Consider the following 27,575-nt stretch of genomic DNA (forward strand, 5'->3'; position numbering starts at 1 on the left):
TAAAGTAGGACTAAAGTGCTGGTGACAATCACAATATGCTTGATGGAGGTCTCTCTGACTGCTTTTCTAGTTAATCTTGCATCCTACTTCCAGGTACTGGCGGGGATTCCCTGAAAAAGAGAACAACACTCAACAAGTTCCCAGGTCACACAAAGGTTACTCATACATGTGTGATGGTTTTATTTTCAGCAGAACAGACTGAATCATGACTGAACCTTATGAGAACCAAGACAGTGGATCACTTCACGTCATTTCTGAGGTCTTAACTCTGGCTGCCTGTCGGTCAGAAAACAGGTCCTAAAATACTGCACTGGTATCAAAAGCACCTGAAGGTTAAAGGCCAAAATAAAGCAGTGATCTTCCCAAGAAAAATGAACCATCCAGACCGCTCAGGTAATTAAACACAGGTGAAGCAGGGACTGTAGCCTCACATGTTATGACTCGAAAAAGCAGAGGAAGGAATTTGTTTCGTTTTGTTTTATCGCCTGGAAAGTGCTTGATCGTGTGGAGCCATTACATCAGCAGGTGGATGAGTTAAATGAGTGCAGAGGTTTTCTTTTTAAAGAAAAGTCAGATTTGTATGAGTAGAGAGTATTGATTAAACCGTTATTAGGTTTTTCCCGTCATCTCTGACACAAAACAAGCAAAGGATGACCAAAAGAAGACATGAAGCTTGTCCAGTGTCTGATATTTAAAGGCTGAACTTTTACATTTGATGTATTGAACACGTTAATCCTGCATGCTCCGTGTGTGTCCTTAATGTCTGTGTTAGGTGTGAGCAGGTGTGTGCCAGCCTCTCTGTTGCCTGTCTGACATACAGATCATAGCTCCTGGTCCACAGCAGGCACTAAAACAGCTCTGCTCTTTGAAAGCAAACCCCGCTGACATTTGATGGAGCTGCAGAGAAACACTGACTTCTATGGAGGGTCCTGTGTGTGTGTGTTTGTGTTAGCGTTTGCCAATCACAACCAAACTCCACCCATCCAGAGGAGTGTGTGTGTGAGGGTGTGTGAGTGTGTGAGAGCGACCTTACCCTCCCTACATGTGTTCGCTGCCTATTCTCTAAATAACCTGTTGATCCAGTCAAGCTAACACTCAGCCTCAGGAGGCAGCCGGCTCGGGCTCTTCTCCTCTTCCTCTTTCTCCTGGGTTTCATCTGAGTCACTGTGAGTGTTTTCTCAGCTTTCACGCACGTTTCCCGGCATGTCACTGACAGATGGAGCTCATTTCAGCACACTAACAGCTCTGTGTGTCACTGCAGGAGTAAAGAGAGCCGGCTTCATCCTGAGAGTTAAACTTCTGATGACCTGGAGCTTCTGTAAGTACAAACTTTAAGCTTTTACTCTCTGTGAATAAATATTCACAACTTTTCTTCAACTTAGATCAAGTCATGAATTTACTCCGAGAGGTTTGAGCTCTGTAGGAGTCCAAACTGATATCCAGAAGTTAAATGGTGCCAGTTTTCAGAGATGATGAGTTCTAAAAAACTTTATAAACTTCATTCAATCATTCAGCAGGTCATGAAAGAAAACTGCTCCCAGATCAGCTAAACTGCAGCTGCTTCAAGTTAAGCTCAAAGAGCAGCAAGGGTCACACTGCAAAACAACAAAATCTCATTTAGTGTTTTTGTCTAAATTTAAGTAAAAAATGTCTTGTGACACTTGATCTGAGCTACATATACCTGGTCAGCCCAGAAAAATGTCTTGTTTCAAGTTATTTAAAGACAAAAGAGGTCTGAATTGCTTGGAACAACTTAAAAAAAATCTGCCTATAAATTGAGAAACATTTGCTCAAAAAAATGCTTAAAACTGAAAATCAGATCTAATTTTTGTCTTGAAACCGCTTGAAACAAGACACTTTTCTAGACTGGTCAGATGAATTTGGCTCATATTAAGTCTTAAGCATAGACATTTTCTTCTTAAACTAAGACAAAAACACTTGATAAGATTTTTGTTTTGTTGTCTTTTGCCTTTTTATTCTGTAGGACGCTTCACAATACCTTGGTAGCACAACATCTTTAATCAATGTTGTAAAAATTTGCTTTAGTCCTCAGGTTGCATTCAGTTGTTTTTTGCCAGTGGGTAACACCACAAGATTAATAAACATAACAAAAGCAGCTGCTTCATAGAAATTCTCTGCATGATGCAATATTAGTATAAGCCTCCCATCATGGTCTGTTAATTATGAAGAACACATGTAGTGCCCTCTGCAATCAGTTTATGAATGTAGTGTGAAGTGATGAATGTGACGAGTGTAAATATCTTTAAGGGGTCAGGAGATCTCAGAAACCACTAAACTAAAACAGTTCATTTATCCTGTTAGAAAACTGAAAGCAGCATTGAACAAACGTTAAATTTTACTTCATAGATGCCTCAGCTAAACAAAGGTAATAAACTTGAATATAAGTATGGTTGCTCTGACAACCAGTCTTCAACTTCACCCAAGTAGTTGTAAAAATTGATTTATTGCTGAGAACTTGATTTCACCCAAAGATCAGGAGTGAAGCAGGTTGGACAAGAAAGATAGGACTTCCAAATGATGTAAACACGTTTTTCAGAGCTGGTTGTTACAGTATGGTAAACAGTGTGAGAAGGGATTTTGTTGAAACTTATCCAGGATAAAGTTATTGCAAGAGCCTAAGCATAATAATCTAAGTTCATACAATCTTTTTTGTTTGTTTGTTTTTTGTAAAAAGTTTAATTAATGCCTGTGCTGTTAAATATTAAAAATCATTCAGGAGTTATGTTTGGGCTCTTCCCTTTTGGCCCGTCCCTGTATATGGATATGTGATGCCTCATACACAGCAGAGTGGCTCAGATCTGGCATGGCTTGGGAGCATATGGTTTTTCTACCATGTGACTGACGTTTGGTGATGTAAAGAAACTTTTTTTTATTTAAGTTAAAAACCTAGATACATCTCTTTTCATTCGTGTAGGAACTACTTTATCAAGCCTGCAGTTCTTTAGTGGCCTTGACTCTGACAAAAAAAAAACGCCACTTCAGTTTTTGATATTTTGTTGGTGCAAAGCTTTGGTAGTGCACTTTGAAAAGTGGCCTCTGTAGATTGCTGAACTTGTAAAACGGCTCCTATCAATGAAAATCTGACTGTGGCTGGTTTTGCAAAGCGATGTTTAGCTGATGAGCTGGGATCAATTTGTGCATTTAGCTCTACTACTCTTACTTGAACCCCACAGGATCATATCTGTTGGAAATTAGTTGACTGGCTTTGAGATGAGCTGAGGTCTGAATGCTTGACCCCTTCACTGCGCGTATCAGATGGCGCTGTTTTGCTGTTGGAGCAACTTGCTACATGTTTCAAGTTTTCAAGGGCAGGGTCAATCATAACACCTAAAGACTTAATAACTAACTTAACTAATAACACAGTGCTTCTTTAATCCATCACCTGTCTTGTAATCCTGTCTGGATTAAATGTTTGACAGGATATGGAACTAACCATATATTATAGGGGATTAACACGACTGTAACCTGCTGGTGTTTTAGAGGTAGCAGAGTGAGTTTACTGTCTCTGAGCAGCTTTTCATCAGGTCCTAACAGCATGTGAGCAATGTTTTTGAAACTTGACAGCTTCTTTGACAAAGTCATTTTTTGAGGAAAATGTGTTTTTGGTACAAACCATCTCTTGATCCTGCTGTCCATCTCTGGCAGAACCGCTTAAAGCTTTAGCTAAAAAGATCATGCTCTTTATGCCCTATAGGGCAATGCCCTATGTCAAGAGGATGACTTAGCCCATTTTGTTTCTCGCCTAAGTCAAAAAGTTGGATTATTTAGGATAAAATGTGTGACTTGGAGAATTTAACAAGCTTTCATGATGGCGGCTGCTTCAAGAAGAAATCGAAACTTAAGTGCAGAAGAAGCTGTAAACATGATTCTTAGATCAGTTTCTACTGGTGAGTGATTAGGTTCACTATCATAAAGGATAGGGGAACATGTGTAAAAATTTAGTCTAAATTTCACAAGTTAAAGTTCAACTACATATTTAGCTACTTCTAGCTAGCTACCTATTCCTGGCTAGCCCACTTGTTTCTGTAAATAAAGATAAATGAGCACAAGGCAAAAATTTTAAAAAGTTGTCCAAACCGGATGTTGGAAATGGGTTAAGTTCATTAAAAAAATCCAGGAAAGAAGACCTGGAGAAGTGAGGAAAGGGACTGCCTCCTGACATGTTTGATTTACCTGACATTTGTTTAATTTAACTCAGGGTAATTTCAGTTTTGAGTTTGCACCATGGAATGAAAGGGCAGTTTAAGCCAGGTCTAAAGTTGCCTAAGTCACACTAAGATGATAGAAAAATTGGCCTAGGTCACTTTATTCTTTAATTTTACATGAAATTATTAATAAATACCAAATGCTCTGTATTTAATGATTTTTTTGTGTTTTCCCAAAAACTTGAAAAATGACTCAGTCCATTGTTTAAATAGGGTGTCGATATCTCAGTCTCAGACCCAAATAGCATAAATGGTTTGTTCACATGACGTAACATAAGCGTGCACTTGATGGATTAAGTGCGGACAGCAAGTGTCTGAGAACAGGATATCTGTTGCATTTTTCTTGCTTTTGTTTGAATGAGCCTCCCTTGTATGTCGCTCACACTCTCGTTCTTGTAATATAGAGACCTCTGAGTCTCGGATAAGCTTTGGCTGCAGGTCAAGAGGCTTTTGTTGGTGTCTTAATAGCTCCATTGAAGTGTTTTAGATGCACAGGGGGTATCGTGTTTGCTCTGACAAAATCTTTGTCGTCACATGTTAACGGTTAACTTTCTCAGTCAAAGATAAGGAAGGAGTGTACCTGAGGTGACAGGGTGATTAATAAGACCGACAGTTATTAAACTATAAATCTGTCACTAATGCTAGGATGGCAAAGTGTTTTTGTAGGGTAAGAGTCACCGGTGCAGTGTTTTCTTTCCTTATTGTGAGCTAATATGTCCAGAAATTTCTTTAATCTTGTTTTATATTGTCTCTTTCTTCCCACAGTATTTTCATTGCAGGTTGGATTTTAATGTTGAGCTCAGAGAGATTAACTGTAACAGAAGTTGTTCAAGAAGTTAAACCAACTTACCTGATCTTCCTTGATCCCAGAAAATCAATTTCAGGGGGCTTCCACTCAGCACTCTTGAGATTTAAAAAATACACACTCACCGGCCACTTTATTAGGTAGACCTTCCTAGTACCGGGTTGGACCCCCTTTTTGCCCTCAGAACTGCCTTAATCCTTGGTGGCATAGATTCATCAAGGTCCTGGAAACATTCCTCAGAGAGTTTGCTCCATATTGACATGATAGCATCACACAGTTGCTGCAGGTTTGTCGTCTGAACATCCATGATGAGAATCTCCCGTTCCACCACATCCCAAAGGTGCTCTATTGGATTGAGATCTGGGGACTGTGGAGGACATTTGAGTACAGGGAACTCATTGTCATGTTGAAGAAACCAGTCTGAGATGATTCCAGCTTTATGACATGGAGCGTTATCCTGCTGGAAGTAGCCATCAGAAGATGGGTACACTGTGCTCATAAAGGGATGGACATGGTCAGCAACAATACTCAGGTAGGCTGTGGACTTTAAACCATGCTCAGTTGGTACTAAGGGGCCCAAAGTGAGCCAAGAAAATATCCCCCACACCATTACACCAGCAGCAGCAGTCTGAACCGTTGATACAAGGCAGGATGGATCCATGCTTTCATGTTGTTGAGGCCAAATTCTGACCCTACCATCTGAATGTGGAGCAGAAATCCAGACTCATCAGACCAGGCAACGTTTTTCCAATCTTCTATTGTCCAGTTTTGGTGTTGCTGTGTGAATTGTAGCCTCAGTTTCCTGTTCTTAGCTGACAGGAGGGTCACCCGGTGTGGTCTTCTGCTGCTGTAGCCCATCTGCCTCAAGGTTGGACGTGTTGTGTGTTCAGAGATGCTCTTCTGCAGACCTCGGTTGTAACCAGTGGTTATTTGAGTTACTGTTGCCTTTCTATCAGCTCCAACCAGTCTGTCCATTCTCCTCTGACCTCTGGCATCAACAAGGCATTTTGTCCCACAGAACTGCTGCTCACTGGATATTTTCTCTTTTTGGGACCATTCTCTGTAAACCCTAGAGATGGTTGTTGGTTAAAATCCCAGTAGATCAGCAGTTTCTGAAATACTTAGACCAACAACCATGCCACGTTCAAAGTCCCATAACTCACCTTTCTTGAACTGCAGCAGATCGTGTTGACCATGTCTACATGCCTAAATGCATTGAGTTGGACAGGTGTGCCTAATAAAGTGGCTGGTGAGTCTATATTACCTGTATTGTGCAGGATCTTTCACATTTGCAACACTGGATTTATCTGTTGTTTGCAATGAATCATCTAAAGCCTCTTCAATTTTCAACAAAGAGTTGTTTTCCGATGATCTTTCAGCGGTCAGACAAGAAGAACCAACTTGTTTGGTTTCAGGCCACAAGAGAAAATCTTTCTCAACAGTCGCCCCAATTTCCTTTTGTTACCATGAGCAGTTATCTGGAAAACATCCAGGTGCAGCTTTTGTTCAGCAGCCAACAGAGAGCCATCAGCAGTAAATAAAAGATACTGGGTTTCTTCTTTGTTTCACAGCACTGACAGGAGACGTTTCTGCAGCTTCAGCGCAGAAAAGATTCACAATAAACACTGCTGCTTCATTCCTGTTCTGTGACTTTCAAACATGCTCAAGTAGACGTCTTAATCTCTTGTTTCCTCACGCTCTCTGAAATACACTTCCAAGTTCAGCTGTGTTTGTTTTTGAGAGTGCAGATAGCGTTGAGATAACATGACAGGGTTGTATAGAGCGTGAAGAGATGTTTCCTCTTTGTTTTTGCTTATCAAACCACTCCGGAGATAAAAGAAGAGGTCTCGATGTGAGGGATAAGCCAGGGAGGGATGACAGAGCTCAAAAGAAAAAAGGTTTGAGGTGGATGAAAAAGTGCAGGGCTTCAGCTGCAGATCTCACTTTTATTTTTCCTTTTGAAGGAGGTTTGAGAGCGACAGAGCGAATTCTCACTGCTCATCAGAGGATCAAACCTTCAGCGTCCTCACATGCTCTCACGCTGTGTATCTTCACGAGTCCATTTTATCAGGACTGTGTCCCTAATTATGATTTCTCTCTTCCTTTTCCCTGTATTTATGTGTGTATGCGTGTGCATGTGTGTATGTGTGTGTTGTGAAAACCACCCAGAGAGATCCAACGGAAAACCTGCCGAGGAAGAAAAAAAGTGAAAAAAGTGGAAAATACTCGCCAGGAGTCAACGTGGAGGAAGGAGCATGGACTGAGGACGTGTGAATCTCTGCGTCCCTCTGAGTCATAGATGTGTTCAACTGAAAGAAAACCATGTCAGTGATACACACCTGGGCCTGCTTCCTGCTCTGGATCAGCTTTGCCACGCAGGACAAAACTCCAGGTAAGGGCACAAACGCCTCTTTGTCCTCAAGCAAGGAAACATTCACAGAGAATGAAAGACAGGAGGATTTCCTTACACTGCCTGGTAGATCTAGTCTGGGTAAGAAGAAATATGTGAAACTGCTCAGAAAAGTTGCAAAATTGTGGGATCTTTCTCCCTGTAGTAAAAAATTATCCTCTATTAGTCATGTGGCTTATTCAGAGATTCTCCTCCGAGCGCTGACGTGATGAGGATGGAAATATTCTCAAACCACAGAAAGTGAAAAAAAGGAAAACAGCTGGGCTTAAGGGAAAAGTCTGTCTCAGTTTTACAAGTTTAACCATCATCTCTGAGAGTTAAGGTTACAGTTTACTCCACCACTTAATCACTTACAGCTGGAGCCAAAGAAAGGGAGGAGAAAACCACGTCCCTTCTTTCTAAACCTAACAAAGAAGTTTTGGTTCTTGAACATAACCAAACCGAGACCTAATTCTGGTTTGGTTTAAAAACCATAGCACTTGGACTGGTCACACATGAGACACCAGAGACCCTTCAGCACGGGGACTGAACTCTGTAAATTTCCTGACTTTATCCAGGTGGGCTAAAGGTAATTTTTTTCTGTACTTAATCAGAGCTCTTTACGGAAGAAGAAGCACCGCTTTGCCGATTGGTTTAATCGAAAGCCTCATTTTCAGACGCTGTTGTCCTTGACGGTGGCTGCCTGTGTTGGGTTTCAACCGGCGGCCCTTTACTGCACAGCTTTCCTATCTTTTTCCTATCCTATATCTCCAAATGAAATAATTTCAAGCCCTTAAATGAACTTTGTCAGTCACAAAATGTTAGGGGGGGTGTAAAAGTGTGGGACATTGGCTTTGTTTTTCTTAGGCCATACCCACACTTAAAGGATAAGTTCGGTTTATACAGTTTTTACATTGTTTATAGCATGAAGTAGAACAAAATACTCACCCAGAAGGCTTTCCTGATCCAAGCAGTGCTTCAGGAGATATTTAGATCCAAAATCGTGCAGCGGACGTCCGTATAATGGGATCCATCGGGGCATAGACAGCGCCGCTCCTAAAACTGCGTTAATCGTCCAAAAAACTCATGTTTTTCACCAATATTCCATCATGGTCCGCTCCGGGTTAGTCCTCTGCTACAGTCAGGCAGCGCTGTGTGGCTGTAATGAAGTCTTTGTCAGTTCAGAGGTCATTACAGCCACACAGCGCTGTCTGGAGTGACACAGACTGCAGCAGATCATTGATATCTAACCCGGAGCGGACCATGATGGAATATTGGTGAAAAACACAAGTTTTGGACGATTAATGCAGTTTTAGGAGCGGCGCTGTCTATGCCCCGATGGATCCCATTATGCGGACGTCCGCTGCATGATTTTGGATCTAAATATCTCCCAAAGCACTGCTTGGATCTGGGAAACCTTCTGGGTGAGTATCTTGTTCTACTTCATTCTATAAACAATGTAAAAACTGTATAAACCGAACTTATCCTTTAACCAGGTATCTGGGAAACCGCATATATTTTTATTAGGGCTGTCATTTTAACGCGTTAACTAGATTAATTAATTACACTGCAAATTAATGGGTTGTAAAAAGTAACGCAATTAACTCCTGCCAGCCATTTTCAGAGCATCTTGAACGATCTTTCAAGACCCCAAGTAATCTTGTTTTCTATGACGATGTAAACACCAGAACTACCTAAGAAGAATGGACTCTCCTCTTTTATGTCTCTCTTCCTGTTTTTGGTCAAAAAAAAAAAAAACATTCTTTTTTAGATCATGTTCATCTCCAACGCTCCACCCTTTGATCCTCTCCGTCGTCTTTTCTCACGATGGCACTGCTCTTTCTCTCTGAACTACCGCGACACATCCTCCGTTGGAGCGTGAGCTGCCTGCTCAGCTCCACCAGACCCCGCCTCTAAAGACGCCAATAGCAGCAAACACAAACATTTTATTATTGGTCAGTTGATTAAAAAAAAGTGTCTTTATAAATCTTCACTTCTTCGTGTATTCATCTGATTAGACATGCAGTACAACTTTGTAATGTCCTAGAATTCAAATTCTTTATTTGGGGACTTTAAGCAGATATAAGATTAAAATGTGATTAATTAGATAAATTAAGAATCCTATAATTAATTAATTAACAGCACTAATCTTTATATGTTTAGGCCTGTGACCCACATGAAACCACAGTTTTATGTCACTAAAAATGATGTTTTCTGAAAACTATGGCCAAAGTTAAGATTTTGGAAAACTCCTGTTCCATTCATTAATGTAAACACTGGGAAAGAGGGTTGTTGGTACTCAAAGCCACAGCCGAGTGACAGGGTTTACTCTGATTGGCTGGCAAGGGTTTTACATCTATAAATCACCCAAATAGGGGCGTGGCATGCTTCAAGTCGCACTTTTCAGCTGATTTTCCACCAGATCTGTGTTCGATCTATCTCTGTTCCATCGTAGCACTTGAGCAGTGCAGCCTATTGCCGGCTAGATGGCTAAAGCGCCACTCTTTAATCAGTAGCACAATGGAAAGTGATTGCAGGTAGCTCTGTCTGATGCACAAAAAGGTTATGAAAATGCAGTTGAAGGTGAAAAAATGAACCAAATCTGCTTCAAAACCACACATGGTAACATTAGTATATTGTCAGTTGTTTTTATTAATTAAATAAATGATCAACAAACTTTTGTAATTTAAGACCCAACCAAAATTTGTCTGGCCCACCCAAAACTGAAATCCTGGCTTCTGCAAGATGACAACTTTTCTGGACGCTACTGGAATGACACATAAAGTTTCACAGAGTGTCAGAAGTGAAATCTTGTAGACTTTCAGAATTAAACACTCCATGATGATGCAAGATCGTATTTCTCTATATTACACCAACAACCGTCAAAGTGTGCAGAGAAACGCCTGGAGTCAACAGGTCAGAGGTTTTTAGAGGTCATTAAGGGTCATTTTTGGGGAAGGGAATTATTGGTCACATGAATCCAGCTGTCATGTAGTCCTACTCTGAGCTGTCAGTGAGGGAAGAAGGAGCAAAACTGTGAGCTAGTCAAGTATAACCTTTCCCTTATTTTTTCGATAGAAATATGTAATATGGATTTGACAGAGTGTTTTATCATGTTACGTAACCGTGCATGTTAAGTTTGTCTCACGCTTCCTTTGCTACTGCTGGAAACCATGTTTGCACAGTAGAAATGCTCCACCTCAAAACTTTCTGCAAAGGCTCACAAAGCCACATCTGTCAGACCAAAGCCGACATCACCTGACTGTCAGGCAGGTAAACCGTTGGCTGCTTTGCTGCATCATGCAGGTGTGAGTCATTACTCCGCTGCTGCCAAAGTTTTGATTTTACAAGATGAGCAGACGCGGGTGTAACAGCTGTGAGCATGAGGAGACACAACACCGTCAGAGAAAAGGGGAGGGGCTGTGGGAACAACCCGGGTGATAAAGTCACAACTAATCCCTCCAGCTATTCATCTGTGGGGAGGCCGGTAACTGTCAGACGCAGCACGTACGCAGACAGATGAATGAAAGTCTGACGCTCTCTGGAACCAAACCAATGAGCTGATTCTGGTTTTCACTCAGGCTGTTTCATCCTGCTAAAACGTGTCCGAGAAACTGAACCACCAGCTTGATGGGGAAAGATATGAAGTGGTACAGGTATAGGAATTCAGTTCAGACATTTCTTAACTCCTGTGGGAAAGTGGTTGAGGTTTGTCTAGAGAATTGAAAAGGCATGTTGCACCTAGTTCACTGCACTCACATGGTGGTAATTTTCCTCTGATGTTTCACTCAGTATAGGGTGCAGATGCTGGAAAGTTACATGGAATATAGGGAATATGACACATCACAACCAGTGAGTCGCTTCTAGATTGATCAATAGGGGGGAAAAAGGACAGAAAGTGAAAATCATGAGGAAAATTGGACCATAATAAATATTAAAAAACCATGTATGATAACCTCTGGGTTTACATTAGCTTCACTCACATTCACAATGAAAACTTCAACAAAGAAGAGGTTTAGCTCTTGGTTCTGTACTTTTGTAAACTAATCCTCAAACATCTGTTTACAGCAGTAGGGGGTACAGCACGGGTGGGCAAAAATATTGTTATTCAATGCATTGTAATATTTCCTCGCATCAAAATTGATTCAGCAAATCCTCTGAATCATTTCACCTCCTGGCAAGTAGGGGGCGCTGTGCCTGTTATTTGTGTTGTATGGACGAGGGCCAAGCAACAACAAAATGCAGCCAAAGCAGCAGCTTAAGCAGCAACAGGGTAAAGCCAGCTCTTGTAGCTTTGAAGTCTGAAGTTTGGGTTGTTTGAGTGCTCCAAACATGAGGTGACACACCACATGTTCACAGGGGCATGAAAATCGAAAACTGTAGCATTTAAATCAATATCGAATCGAACTGATATTGAATTGAATCGCAACCTAAGAATCAAAATTGGAATGGAACAGAGTTGTATTGAATTGAATTGAATTGAATCAAATCAAATCAAGTTGAATTGAATTGAATCGAATCGTGAGGTTTTTAGCAATACCAAGCCCTAGGGTACACGTACCTCATGGGGTCAGCAAGGGCAAACCAGCAGGTACAAGAGATTAAAAAATATATATTCAAAAAAAATAGCAACCTATGCTGAATGTTTTGTGCCTGTCTTCTAACAATTTTAATGGTCAACAACAATTTAACTGTCTATGAAGAATATTTTATAAATGAGACACTTATAGTACAGCGCTCTGTTTTACGTCTTTTTTTCCGACCACAACTGCGCTGGTAAGGGGATAAAAAACGTTTCACAGGGGGTACATCACTGAAAAAAGTTTGAAAACCACTGGTTTACAGCAGCTGCAAACATGAAATCATTTGACTTAATTTAAGCAACTAATTAAGTGCAGATAAACATCATAAATAAACTGCCCCTTTCGTACGGACACAAAAACACAGGTTATGCTAACTTGTGAGAATAACTGATGGCTGGAATTTCGTGGCAGACAAAGATTTAAAAATTTACCATATAATCCAACCTCCTCATTCACTTTCCTTCATGTGATCTCCTTTTTTTGTTTTGATTATGATAAAATAAGAAATGAGTGGTATCAAAAAACTGTGGGGTAGTCGCACAAACAGAATCAATTTATCCTCAAGTTTCCAGATAAACTAACCACCACGGGTCTGTTATGCACATTGTACTAACAGGGATATTTTCTGATTTTTTGACTCTTGCAAATAAGGCAAGGAGCGTAATGAACATTGTAACAAATTCATTTATTTAACTCATTTAGGCTTGAACAACTTAATCTGCAGCTTTGCAAACACAAATGTGAATATCTTACTTCTAAAAACTTGAGTTGGAATTTTTTTTTTTTTTGTATCCATACCAGCAACACTGATCTCATTCTTTTTCTTATGTTAATATTTAAACATTCATATTTTTAGTAATTTTTTTAGTAAAATTTTTTTGATTTTTTTCATAATATTTTTCTACTTTTCTATATTTCTTTAAATTTCTGATTTCATATTCTTCCTATTATTATTCTATTTTTTATTGCTATTCTATTATTACACTTCTTTTGTGGGATGCTGTGGCAAAAAATTACCCCCATGGCGGATCATTAATAGCATATTCTATTCTATTTTTGCCTTGCAAGTTCAGTAAATAAGGTAAAAATCATTACTTTTACATGGATGTTGTAATAATAACTCAAATAAGACTAAAAACGAGAAAAAAAAACTGACTGGCTTAGATCTGAGTTTTTTCAGTGTAACAACCAACTTCCAAGTTTCCCAATCCAGAAATGACGCAGTTAGAAAAAATGACACTCTGCAAGTATCATGAATAAGACATTGAAGGAGTTTTGCCTTCTCTAATTTATTAAAAATCCACCCAGGAGTTATATAATCTGAAAAAAAAAATCTGAATTGAGTGTGTGAGAGCCCTATTAAAAAAATCCATCTAGCTGCAGAATCCTAACCTTTGGCACTGACAGCAGGTGTTAAACAAATACAATCACATCTCTGAGAGGGCGTTGGCCACAGTGTTCAAACTTGCTCAAAGGATTAGTTTGACATTTTCTTAAATCAGTGTGAAAACCACAGCCAAGACAGAAAACAAAAACAGGTTTTGCTTGGTGAAATCTTCTGTCCAAAGTTAGAGACAGAGAGAGGACAGGGGGATGGATGAGGGATGATGAAATGTTTGTTTTTACAGATTCAGGTCTTCAGGGGAATCACTGATCCTGGAGCTGAAAGCCAAAGACAGATGAAGATGTGGTTTTGATTCTTTCTTCAGATTTGGGAAATTTCTGAAAACAACAAGCAACAGAAACAAAACATTTCTGTATGATAAAAGCTCAGAAAAGCTACTTATACAAGTAGCTTTACAACTGATGCTTTTGACTCAACGTTATCTCTTACTCATAACCATGGTTGGCTGCTCTTTCTCAAAGGGAGTGAGGCGTGCAGGAACTAGAAAGCTTGGGTAAGTTTCTCTTGTATTTCCAAATAATAAAGGTTTAGTTTCCTGCTTTGAGCTGGTTGCGTAGCTTCACGTCACTTATCATTGAGTCATTGTTGAAAGATACGGCACACGTCTCCACCCTTTATGTGAGGCAATAAAGGGAATTTGATCAGATTTGTCACAGCTGTTTGATACTAACTTTGGGTTCCCCCTATTCTGTGTCCTGTTCTTCTGAAATTCATTACAAGACACCCTCGATGTTTGGTATTCACCACACAGACTCTACTGGATGATATCAGGGTTTAAGAGTTAATGTTGTGTAAATTGTGTAATTTCAGATATCTGCTACGTCATTCATGTGTATGGGGTTTGTCTTTCAAGATATCTACTACGTTCTTTAAGATATCCCAAAAAAATCTACCTATCTATCCATCTATCTATCTATCTATCTATCTATCTATCTATCTATCTATCTATTATCTATCTATGTATTTATCTAGTTAGATAGATAGCCATTGGCACATGAGCGATTTAGAGGGGCATGTAGGGAAAAGAAACTGAAACTTAAGTATCAATGTCATCACCCAAGTATTGACCAATAGTGATCCCAACATTGACATCAGTATATCAATATTTTAGATTGATTGGCACACCACTATTAATAACAATACATACACAATATTCATATATTTTTTTTAAAGATGGATGGAAGAGCCACACACCGAAAGGCAAAGAGCCACATGTGGCTCTCGGGCCGCAGGTCGGCCACCCCTGATGTAGGTTTCTGTGTCTGTAATAATAAATTTGATGACAGATAATTGAAGTCTTCGATACCTGTAAATCAATTTCGCCCGTTCCAAATTGAATAAAAGATATCTTGAATTAAATTTCGGACTTATCAAAATGTTATTACAACCAGTCAGGAATACATTGTAGATATCTACAATGTTAATTTCAGGTAGTCAAACTTAGCTTTTGAATGTTAAAATGGCTTGCCATAAACTTGTGCATCTTAAACAAGTAAAACCACAGTGGGACTTTTTTCTGTTCATGCTTCTCACACCTGGAATTCAATGCAAAACCAAATACATGAACTCCTGATTCTGACCTCTTCTACCAAACATCTTAAAGCTTGGCTACTGGAAAAACAACACAGATGTTTAATGTTAGCTAGCTGTTGGGGTAGCATCTGCAATTTCTACTGAGCACATACATAAACATCACTGCTCTATTCTTATTACTTCTACTCCCTCTTCTCCATTTATATTTTCACTATTTTCTAAATCTTCATTTACTTTTTAGGTATTAGGGCTACAGGCAAGGGAAGACACCATTTGTATTCTGCAAAATGAATAAATAAAGTTAACCTTAAACCTTACCTCGACTCTCTTGGTCATGTTTCAGATGTCACCGTGACGTGTGTCGTCTCAGAGGAGTGTGTCCTCCCCTGCAGCTTCGAACCCGCCAGCGCGGAGACCATCAAGTGGTTCAGACAGGACGAGGTGGTTTACAAGATGGAGCGGGACGACGACGATGACGAAGAGGACGACTGGGGAGACGACCATTTTGAGCACGAGCGGCTTGCAGGCCGCGCCTCTATCTTCCCGCATCTGATTTCACGTGGGAACGCGACGCTGATACTGAGGAGGTGTAGTCTCAAAGACAGAGGCACGTACAGGTGTCACGTGCACACGTCTAAAGGCGAACACAATGCGAAGATCATTGTGAAGGTTGAAGGTGAGTCTGACTGTTTGTAGGTTAAAACCGCTTTTTAACTAGGTTTTTTTAGGTCAGCCCTAGTGGATACCGGAAGAACTGCAGTTTGTAGTATTTCTTTATTAGCATCACTCTCCGAAAGAGCTCATCTTTGATTTTGATGCATTTCAACCCAAACATTCAAACATTTCTGCAGCTTAAAAATAAATACGGCTGACAGGAAAGTGTGGTCTGCTGTGTCATTGCGTAACAGAGCTCTTCTGTTATCTATACAAGAATGACACGGTCCAGTGCGAGGCTAAATCTGGCCCTGGCATTTCAAATCCATCATCAGGGGCTTCTGGGAAACATTTGAGCATGTGAGTGTCTTTGTCTATGTGTGTGTTTGTGTGTGTGTGTGTTTGTGTGTGTAGCGCCCATCAGGGCCCTGTCCCTGGAGCTGACGAGGCTGAGCGGCTACGAGGAGATGAAGTGCACGGCTCGTAATGTCTTCCCAGCTCCTCATGTAACCTGGGCGACTGAGCCGCCCACTTTCGAGGAGCTCCGACCGGTCACACGCTTTCAGCCAGACAAACAGGGTCTGTACACGGTGGACAGCCGCCTCAGGAGGTTAAAGGATCAACCTGACCTCATTTACATCTGTAGAGTCACGACTTCCTACGGCGGTCCAGCATGGACTGCCTCGCTCAGGGAAAGAGGTACGACACCGTCTTTAAAGTGAGGATGCAAGTTTGGGTCATCGTTGTGACTTATTCAGAAACCTCTCTTCTAGAAATCAGAGGAAGTCAAGGCAGAGACCTCACCATCCCCTGCTTTGCCCCTCCTTACCTGAACAATCCCTTCCTCCACTGGACCTTCTCCAACGGCGAGGACCCCTCTCACATCCTCAACTACAACATCAACTCTGGAGACAGCATCTCGCCGCCCTGGGACAACCACGTGGAGCTGGTCGGCATGGTGCTGTTCGGAGACGGCTCTCTACGCCTGATGGATCCCAAACACACAGATCACACGGGAAGTTACACCTGTGTGTTCTCTGTGCCGTACAACACTCACACCGAACGCACCGACGTCACAATCGACAGTCCTGTTGGTGAGAAACATAAACACAAGATCAAATCATAAGAGTGATTCTATAATTAGGGGAACATTTCACGTAAACAAAAAAGTGAAAAAAATAAGTGTTTTTTTGGTTTCATACTCTATTTGATTGCAAATGATACACCCGGAACGTACTAAATTCATCAGTTAGCAAGCTTAAACTCTGATGAATTTTCAAATATGGAGCATAATTTTGTCAACCGTGTTATGGACAAAAGTTGTGACAAATTTTTCAACATAAATTCATATTATACTGAATTTAGAGTTATTCAACATTTCTATGTCAGACTACACTCCCTAAAAATTTCCCACATCATTTATATCACAGTTTAGACAAAATATAAAAGAATTAAGGCTCAAAAATTGCATGTAACATGGTTGACATTTTAGCATTCATAGTAAGAACAGCAGAAAATGTCGGTAACACAGTTGACGAACAATTAATGCGCCTCATGTACGGAAAATGACTGATAAAATATTGATGAGGAGGAGATAAAACGCTTTCTTCAAGGTTCCCACCAAAAAGGATGGGACCTCAGCTGATTTAAGTCATGTGACTTTGGGGCAAATCATTGCTGATTTATAGGGTTGTTTTCAATGGGTAACACAGTTGACACAGATTTCTCCCACACACATAGTGAATTATTTATTTTTATATCAATTATTAAAATTGTTTTTAAAACACCTTTGTTGTGTTTTAATGATTATTTTAAACAAATAATACAGGAAATAATTTCCACAAACATGTATTTTAGTGTTAATTTTGAATAACAAACTTGATATTTGAGAAATCAGACAGCAGAAAAACTGCAAATTCCAACACGATTTGCATTTTTAGCTGAATAAATTATGGCATCTGTTAACTTTCTGTACTAAATAAAGGTGAAATATCACCCAAATAACCCACGGTAAAATTGGTCATTACTTGAAATTAATATTTGGTAAAATTAATAAGTATACCCCATGGACTTGAAATGGACATCTTTCTCATCTTGAAGCCAAACCTCCTCTCTTCTCCTTCTTGTTCTCTTTTTTAAAAGCTTTAAATGCTGCATGTTATATCAATAACAAAACCAAAGTTAACTGTAATAACTTTCCACAAGTACATCATGAAACATTTGTGTAACCTTTAAGTGAGGCTTCTGAAGACTTTCTAAGAAGGATGGATTTATCCAGCATCCTTTTCCGATTTGAGCTTATCACTCACTGTCAGTCTCAAAATGTAAACAAAGGTTGTTTTTGATTACCAAAAGCTGACAAACCAAACAGAGACAGTTACAGGCTCTAAAATAATGAGCCCTGGTGTTTAAATTTACTTTTTGTGGATCAAGAGTATAAGTTCAGTCTGTGTTATAAGTAAGGGTGTGCATATTTAGAAACATCCTCATCTCTGCAAGTCAGTATCACAAAAACAGAGAAGTTCATCATATCATCAATTAATTACCATACACCTCACGTGCTGTGCTTAAGCTGTAGCTGTGACTGTTTTCTGGGTATTTGCTTTTTTCGGAGCAGTGGTTCTCGAACTTTCTTAGACCATGGACCCCCTTTCAGGTTCAACATTATTCCAGGGACCCCCCTCATTATCGTAACATTGGTTAGAATAATATCAACATTGTTTAATAGTGTATTTTGTAATAATAGAAGTTTGCTAATTTTATATGGAAGACTAAACGTGCCAAAATGAAATATATAAATACATCATTAATTAAAAGAATAATTATTTAAATAAATAATTGAATAATTAAATAAATAAATAATTGTGTCAATAATTATTTAACATTGGAAATAAATCAATAAATAGTTAAATAAATATATAATTATATCTTTAATTATAAAAAGTGTTGTGTAATACTTAAATAATTAATCAAATGTGCCATTGATTATTTGAAATGTTTGTCTAATGAAAAACCAAATTTAATTACTTAAGCTTTTATTTAAGAAAATAACCAAGACCCAGATAGGGACTGAAGAGTGTTTGCTAACTTAGAAGAAGTTATAGAATAAACATTTTAAATAATTAATGACACTTTTAATTAATTATCTAAATATTTCACAACATTTTTATTCTATTAAAGAAATTATCATATATTTATTTATTGATTGATTGATTTCCAATATTAAACAATTATTGACACAATTTTTCACTTATTTAATTATTTATTTAATGAATTATGTATTTATTTATTTCATTTTGGCACGTTTAGTCCTGCATATATTTGTACTTTCAAAGTAATTCATTTTTTAAACTTTGAGAAAATGTTGACTCCAACATTAAAACTCCATCTTGAGGCAGTGGTGTGCACAGAGGGAGGCACAGTTGTTGAAAAACACGCTAAAATGCCCTCTCAGGAGCCAAAATGTGTGCCACATTGCCCTTCTAGTTGGCAAAACACCCTTAACTGCTCTCTTGGGTGACAAAAACACATGTGCATTGTTTTCTTTTATCTACTTTTTGCCCCTGCCCTTCAAAAAGTCTGTGCATGCCACTGCATCAAGGTTTTTTGAGGATTTGAGTTTTTTTTTCTAAAAAATAGCCAATTTTATTCCTGCAAGAAATCACAGTTTGTTCATGTGTGACTGCTTCAGAGAAGTCAGAATTCAAAACACAAGGAGAAAAGCCTCTACAAAACATAGCGTACATAGTCGTCTGCTGGACTTCCCACTTGGTGAATTCATAGCTGAGGGAACGCAGAGTGAAACATGACGCTGAATCTCTAATAGGGTCTTGATAAATTTATAAGCAGCGCCTTGACAGCTCATCTTAATATAAGCTCCTCCGTCTATACACAAACTCTCCCCATCACCCTCGAGGAACGCAGGGAGCAGCCGCAATTAGGGCCAAGAAATGTGCCCTTTACAAATGGGCAAACACTCAAAATATCTACATCCTTAATGGGCGCCAACAGCAGCAGCAGGGGTCAAACAACAGACAACAGCAGCAGCTTCCTGAAATATTTCTTTGCTTGTGGTTTTGAAAAATTTGAGTTATTATTTTATGAGCCTATGCATTGTGTTAGAACCATGCGACAGAGTGTGTTCATTGTTTACTGATTTGTATTTGTTACCTGTGCGCAGCTGATCGGAGCACATCTGGGAAGGCGTCTCATTGGTGGGTCGTCGGTCTGGTCATCGCGATGGTGGTCCTCACTGTGGTTGGCGTTCTGGCCTACAGGAAGCTGAAAGGTAAAGATGGTTTCAGGAAAGTATGGACTTTTAATGATGAAAAGAAAACAGCATGACCGGACTGAAACAAGACACAAAATGTTGATTTACAAATCCAGATCAGTTGGAGTGTGCAGATACTCTTCCCTGTTTTTGATTTGGTCTGAAAAGTTTCTTTTACCATTTATGGACTGAAAATGTAAGAATCTCAAAATGTGAGATAAACTGAGAGTTGCTGGTTTGGCTTTCAACCCAGACTCTTTGCTGCATGTCTTCCCCTCACTCTTTACCCCCCATATTTGCAGCGTCATAAACTGTCCAGTCTATCCATGAGAAACTATTTATTCAGCATGCTTTGCACATCAAAGCAGATTGCTTCTTAAATTGGATTGGAAAATCTCTATTTTCCCAAAGGACAAACTTGTTTTTTCCCAAGAAGTATCTTAAATAACACACACAATATACAAAATATCAAACTCAATTAACTTCTCATAAGTTCAATAGCTCAAATGGATCACATCATTTTTGTGCAGTCAAATATGAGACACACAGTACCACGGTCCTTTTTAGTCGTGCAATGGCATCCCTGCTGGCAAAAGTTAGAAACTGTACACAAAGATGACTGAGACTCTTCCATAATGGGATTTTAGAGCGCCATCTGCTGGGTGAATTATTGTAGTACAACAGAAAAACTTTCTGCACTTTGTATTAGTAAAATGACCATGCTGCTGCTTTGGGGCTTACTCTTTAAATGACAAAAAGGTTTTAAAAAAATCAAGTTTTTGATGTAAAATTCTATGACACTTGTAATCAAGAAAATAATATACTGTATTATTGATTAATTACTACCAATATGTCACTGTATAAGAAGCTTTTTCAATTTTAAAGCATTTAAGTTGCATAGAAATCAGCAAAATCATGACAGATTTTTACTGTAATTAAAAAAAAAAAACATACACCAGTAGGTGCATAACCGCACAAAAGTCAGTTACATATTAATCCTGTAAAGCCCAAACCATTAAATAACTGACAGAAAATTTCAGTTCTTTGAACTTAGAGCCTTGATTGGTCCCTCTGAACAACCCCCCCAAAAAAAATTTCAAATATCATCTTTGATACATCATGTCACAATGCTCAATTATTGTTTTTTCCTGAACAAACAAAAACATAATAAATCACAAACAAATCTAACAAATTTGTACTTCCAAACATAAGCAGTGCTACCATCATGCAGTAGTGAGAAAAACACCAATGGAGCTGGCTGGGTGGAAGCCTGGAAAAAAATAACATTTTAGTATTTTACTCATTTTGCGGTTCACAACCTTTTATTTTGCATGGTGGAAGGCCTGAAAACAGTTTCTCTCCTTGTTTAAGCAAAGATGCACTCTGCATGTCTGACAGTACACATGGGCAAAGTAGCCTGTGCACTGCTTACATCTCTGTCGGGTTTCCCATGTTGGGAAACAATCCAGGCCATCCTTTCATACAGCAGTACAGCAAGTTTCATAGCTAGTTTTTAACTCTAAATGTACCAAATTATGTCATTTAAAAATAAAAAGACTGTATGTTGCTTGATTTTAGATATAATGCATGACATACAAGTAAATGGCGATTTACTGTTTTAGAGTTACATGACCTTATATACCCGCTGTATCAAATTTGATACACCATCTTCAACACGGTTTACTCAAACATAAAATGTGAATTTTTTTAGTATTTTTACTTTGCATGAACCCAGTACCTGTTCCTATTGATGTGCCAGCAAATATTGTAATGTTTTTCTTGACTTAACCTTTTTCAACTTGGCAAAGTTCTTCCTGAAAAACCAACTATGTCCAATTCCTGAGTCATGGCAGTCTTAGAGTGTCACTGGAAGGGCGGCTAATGAGTGACTTAATACCCACTGTTGGTTTATCAGTGCACTGCATGTATCTGATTATACACATCAGGTTTTTCAGGATAAAAAATACCACACTGCTTATGTGGAGGGCTGAAAAAGTCATGTATCAATATATAATATATATACAATATAGAATAAAGAATAAATACTACATTACAATATTCATACCAGAAGTAAAGATATTAGCATAACGTCTGTTAGCAAATACAGAATAAATATGAATAAGACAATAAGTGTACTACAAGTACATATTAGTAGCATTCAGATTGTATTACAAAACTATTTATGACTGGACATTAAAAAATGAAAATAAACTTGAGTAGTAATTGAAAAAAAAGTTACGTTTTAAATCCAATTTCAAGGCCAGTATCTTTGTAATGCTACGGTCCCTTAAATACGTTGCTAACACGCAACATAACCTAGTTAGCTAACGTCCAGATAGCTGAAAGGGTAACTCTTCTTCGTCTTTATAAAAGAATTCACACTTTTACTAAAGTATCAGCAAAGAAATAAAATTTTAATGAATTAAAAACGAAGAAATACATAAAAAATAAATCACGAAATAAGAACATAATAAGAAAAGATGAATATGTTGAGTCATTCTGCTAGCTAGCTACTAGCTTGCTAGTATTCTGGCTAAAGGTGACTGAATTTAAAGGTTTTTAATAAAATGAACGCGAGTAATTTTGCTCTGCTTTTTCGTTTAATGGCACATAAATAAAGTTGAGTTAAGAAGATACTTACAAACGAACGAGTGTGTAGGAAAAATAATCAGCTAAGCAGAAGAAGCAGCTGCAGTCTGACAGTATATCCACATGAACAGCAATGCTTCAAACCAACCAGGAGGGGGCGGTGTACAACAACAACAACATACTGTAGAGGTGCAAATAGGATTTAATTTAATTTAATTTAATTTAATTTAATTTAATTTAATTTAATTTAATTTAATTTAATTTAATTTAGTTCAATTTAGTTTAATTTGATTTAATTTAATTTAATTTATTTGATTTACAGGGACAATGCATATTAATGGACATTACAGTAAATATGCCAGAGTTAGCCACAAGGCTAATTTTCATCTGTAGTCCCCAGCAAGATGTTAAAATGGGCAACCTAAAAAGCACAAGATGAAATAAAACAAAGCAGAATAAAAGAATGCAGAGTTAGTTATTAGACAAATCACACCCTAAAGTTAAACAGTACTAGGATCTGAGAGAAAAGGAGAGAGAGAGAGAGAGAGAGAGAGAGAGAGAGAGAGAGAGAGAGAGTATATAAAATATGAAACATGTGCGAGAGGAAGCTCCATAAAGTAAATTTCCAAATCATGCAAAGCATATAAAGGAACAACAGAAAAACACAAAATACAAGGCCATGCAAGTAAGACATAAGGTATACCAAGGTATTGTTAACACTGAACAGATCTATGTAAAAGTATATGATTATTAAAATAAAGCATGCATGACTGGGTTGAGCAGCAGAGGAAACAAAATCAAAAATGCAACATAGCACAGAAAGAAAAAAAAAACACGTACAGTCAGCTCTTGCATGCACAAGACAAATTTGTAGAAGGCAGACACGAGGTGGCAGGGACAGGGGTAATGTTTTTAGTGCTGACAGTTTTGATTTTTTATAAGCCACTGTTTTAAATAAGACCTGAATGACTGATATGTGTTGAGCTCTCTGACAAAAGATGGTATGTTATTCCATTACCAAGTTTTCCCAGCTTAGAAGCTTGTGCTTTTTCAGAATCTCACAATGATGAAATTGTTTTTGTTGTTTGTCAAAGATTTTAAGTGTTTGCTTATACAAAGACTGAAGTGGTTTCAAGGTTGTTTGACCAGCCTGGGACCAGCTAGTTAGACAGTAGGTCATGTGAGAAAATATCATTGAATGCATGTACATCTTGGCTGCTTCGGTGGACATGGAGTTCCTGATAACTCTGAAATTTGCAAGGTTAAACTTCACCTGTTTACTGACTTTTTTTTAAATGTTCCCTGAATTTTAGATTAGTATCAAGAATAACACCCAGATCTGGCTGGGTGGGTCACAGTTCTGGATACATAACTGTGTTTTATGTCGTGAATAGAATTACAAAAAGGAGAAAATACAACATGAATTTACTCATAACTGTTTTTCCATATATATTTTTATTGGGTGGTCAGGATATAGTACATGTACAATTAGGTAGAATATAGTTCACCCTTTTTTTCCCCTTTATAACGCTAACAATCCCCCTCCTCCCCCCAACTGGAGAGTCACATTCACAATTAAATGCAGAGACTAAATAAAGACAAGTATTGATTATAAGCAAATACAACTCTCTCTCTCCTCCATAATGAAAAAATACAGGAGGAGTGAACAATAAACACAAAAATAAATAAATAAAACAAAATAAAATAAAAGGGACTTTTAGAGGAGTATGTCAAAGTGGTTAAAAGCACAAAAACAAAGATTGACAATGGCAAATTGTATATGTTGTGTCTCACCTCTTACAATAACTGGTCTATTTCAGCCTCCAGACTGGATAGTAGAAAAAGAATAGAAAATAAAGAGATATAAAAATGATACCAGTTAATCTCAATTAGATCCATCTTTGCTAAACATCTAAGGAGGAAGTAGAGTCAATTAAGTTAAGAAATGGATTCCAAGTTTTACAAAATTTGTCAGAGCACCCCCTGATAGAATACTTAATCTTTTCTAAGTGTAGGAATGACATAAGATCTTTTAGCCAAGAGTTGGGAGAAGGAGGGTTCTTATCCTTCCAATGTAGTAAAATGCGTCTGCGGGCTACCAGAGATGCAAAGGCAATAGAACTCACTTGTGTTAAAAAGTTTTTTAAGTTTAGCTTTGGAAAAATGAATCCTGTGTAGGACTTTAAACTGAATTAATGTCATACTGGCACAAGATGAAGTGGAGTTAACCCTGTCAAGGGCCCTCTGCCACCATTCGACTGATAAGGTACCACCAAGCTCCTTTTCCCATGTACCTTTAGTTGCCAGTGGGGATGATAACGATGACAAAATTAATTTTACCACGGCTGAAATGAATCCACGGACTGCAGGAAGACAAAGAATTTCTTCAATGAGAGTGCGAGGGGGTTTGTGGGGAAAGTTGGGAAAGTTACAGCGAACAAAATCTCTGGTGTGAAAATATCTAAATAAATGAGTTTGTGGAAGGGAAAATTTTGATTGAAAGCTATCAAAAGAGATAAAAGTATTCTTCTCAAAAAATTGCTCAAAATTTATCAGCCCTTTCTCTTTCCACAGATTGTAAGCTGAGTCAAGTGTGGGGGGTAGAAATAGATAGTTATCATAGATGGGCATTAGTGGGGAAAGGGAAGTGATTTTGAAGTGCCGTTTAAACTCTCATAACTCTTTTTGAATCAATTTCAAGATTTTGAAACCAGTTTATTGAGTGGTTTCTGTATTAATGTGCCCTCAAACTGTGTAATCATAAAGCCTGTTTGCAGTCTATGAAATGTTCCAGTTTCTTTCTATTTTGAGAATTAAATAAACATCACTTCTTTACTCTCCTTGTGCAAATATTCAGACTACATCCTTATTCACATAGATCAAGTTTCTTCAAAACAAGAGGTGAAAACAAAACAGAGACTACAGTGGAATTAGAACGATAATCCACATTAATGCTCTCACCTGTGAAAGCAAGCCCAAACCTGTCGCACAAGCTGCAACAAATTATATCCGGGTCATGCCTGCTGCAGTTTTGGAAACACAATCTGTCTTTGGATCAGGTTTTGGAGTTTTAAAGATTGTTTGATTTTTTGAGCTTTCCTTTTACGTATCATGTGTCTTCTCTTGTTTCCAGGAGGTAACTCAAAGACCAGAACTGATCCTGAAGAAGTAACAGAGCTGCACACTGTCAAAGGTTTGTTTTTCCTTGTGCTTTGTTTTCACTGACACTAGGTGGAGCTTCAGACCAAGTTTGGGGTTTTCAGGGAAAAATGCCAACCCAGAGATCTTAGTGATTACAGTACAATATGTGCTCTTTGTTTATAAAACACAAGCTTTCACAGAATCAATACTGTCTTCAGGAACCACCTTTAGAGACAGTGTTGTGTGCATATTGAATACGTCTTTTATGAAACTATTCCTGTCTATTCTTTCAGACCCAGCGGCCGACAGTAACCTGAACGAAAGCAGTCCTTTCACTGCCGGCGGCACTAATGGACAAACTGGCACACAGTCTGGCGCCCAGTTAACCTGAGGACAAACCACCTGGAAACACCTCAAACTAATGAACTACTCAAGACACAATTCCACACACATTTATACTGATGAGGAGTAACACTTCTTAGAGACAGAACGCTTTATTAGGAGCATTTTTCTCTTAAATTATTACAGAAAACACTTCAAACTACCAAGTTTTCTAGAAAACTAGGAATGTGTTTAGTACGGCTATGAACCTGCTGGTATTTATAACTTTTTTTTTTAGAGTTTTTTGGTGTTTTATTAAGAGAAAAGGGTTGCAGACAAAGTCAGAAACTGGGAAGAGAGAGTGGGGAGAGCCCACTTCAAGGACTGAGGACTCGCAGAGGCTTCTGTTGTCATGTTTATAGTTTAAAGTTTCTTTTTTATCGACCCTCATGGTTCCTTCTCTGCTGTTGATTAAACAGCAGGAGACAAAGCACCTCTCTGTGACCCTGAAGTTTATCAGGCCCTGACACTATCAAGTGAAAATAGTCAAAATCTTATCAGGAGAAGACACAAAAACTGCATTGTATCCTCTTCATCCTTTCTCCTGAAGTCTGCTGTGAAGAGATAGGAGTCAGCGATCAGCTCTGGGATACCTGCAGAAAAACCTTCTCGACCCTGGGATCACAACCTGCCTGGATTACAAAAGAAGAATGAGACTGTTAATCACTGATGTGACAAAAAAAGACTTTCTCTTTGATGTGAAGAGATTAATATTTAACTCTTATGAGTAAATGTTTGATAGCAGATCAAACTAGTCATCCACACTTGGCTGTTGTGGCCCAAGTTGTACTTGACCTCTTTGCTGAAGTCTGTGTCATATGTAATGTAGTGTTATTAAAAAGACGAAAAATAAAAGGTCTGTGTCGGCGTCTACTTCAGGAGTTTTGGGTGTTAAAGTTGCTGAGCTTTTTAAAATTTCTCCAAAAACAGGAAACAAGGGGAAGGTAACAACGCTGTGATAGGTGGAATTATCTGAGTGTCTAAGAAGCTTGAAAATCCATTTTAAAAACTTTTTTCAGGTCACAGATTAAATTTCATGTGGAGAGAAATCTTCTGAACAGCCAAGGTTTGCTGTAGTCAAGGTTAAAATAGTTTTAGATTTGTAATTATAGTTTAGTTTTAGTTAGTTTTGACATTTTATTCCCATTACAGTTTAGTTTTAATGAGTTTTGGAGCGGGCATTCTAGTTTTTATTTAGTTTTTATTTTTGCAACAAGGCTTAGTTTTAGTTTAGTTTTAGTTTAGTTTTAGTTTTTTCATACCTTATTAACCAGGTGCAGGATTCAAAAAGGTCAGAGTAAATATTTTTTAATACTGTTTATTTTCCAGTCCAACATAGTGCTCACTGCTCAGTCACTGCTGATACTGAACGGTTGGCTGCTGCCTTAAACACAAGAAAATAATATTAACTCAATATAAAAAATATAAACATAAATTATATAAAATAATGTTAACATGAATTAAATAAAAATAATATAAACATAAATTATATAAAACAATATAATATGAGCTTTAATATGTAGAAACTTGGACTATGTAACAATAAAGTCAGACTCACATGAAATTAAACTATTACAGACTACATTACTACGTTTCGTC

The 27,575-nt window shown here is 38.2% G+C and overlaps 2 protein-coding genes across 2 annotated transcripts in view; one reads left to right on the forward strand and one right to left on the reverse strand.

The window, feature by feature from the left end:
* Nucleotides 1–16,553, reverse strand: part of LOC141807762 (gamma-aminobutyric acid receptor subunit rho-3) — a 52,781-nt gene extending 36,228 nt beyond the window's left edge. Inside the window, exon 1 of the mRNA XM_074693961.1 lies at nt 16,425–16,553. The gene's annotated coding sequence lies outside the window, so the exon portion shown is untranslated. The remainder of the gene's footprint in view (nt 1–16,424) is intronic.
* hhla2b.1 (HERV-H LTR-associating 2b, tandem duplicate 1) lies at nt 1,005–26,869 on the forward strand. The gene is made up of 9 exons (XM_074693963.1): nt 1,005–1,166; nt 1,262–1,318; nt 7,201–7,423; nt 15,285–15,617; nt 16,010–16,294; nt 16,369–16,689; nt 19,776–19,883; nt 25,588–25,647; nt 25,889–26,869. Exons 3-9 carry the CDS (start codon nt 7,354–7,356, stop codon nt 25,984–25,986), a joined length of 1,275 nt encoding a protein of 424 aa, XP_074550064.1. The 5' UTR covers nt 1,005–1,166; nt 1,262–1,318; nt 7,201–7,353; the 3' UTR covers nt 25,987–26,869.
* Nucleotides 26,870–27,575: the final 706 nt, after the last annotated feature.

This window comes from Halichoeres trimaculatus, unplaced genomic scaffold, assembly GCF_033239565.1.
Source record: "Halichoeres trimaculatus isolate MK-OKI-2021-1 unplaced genomic scaffold, fHalTri1.1 fHalTri1_scaffold_18, whole genome shotgun sequence".
NCBI lineage: Eukaryota > Metazoa > Chordata > Actinopteri > Labriformes > Labridae > Halichoeres > Halichoeres trimaculatus.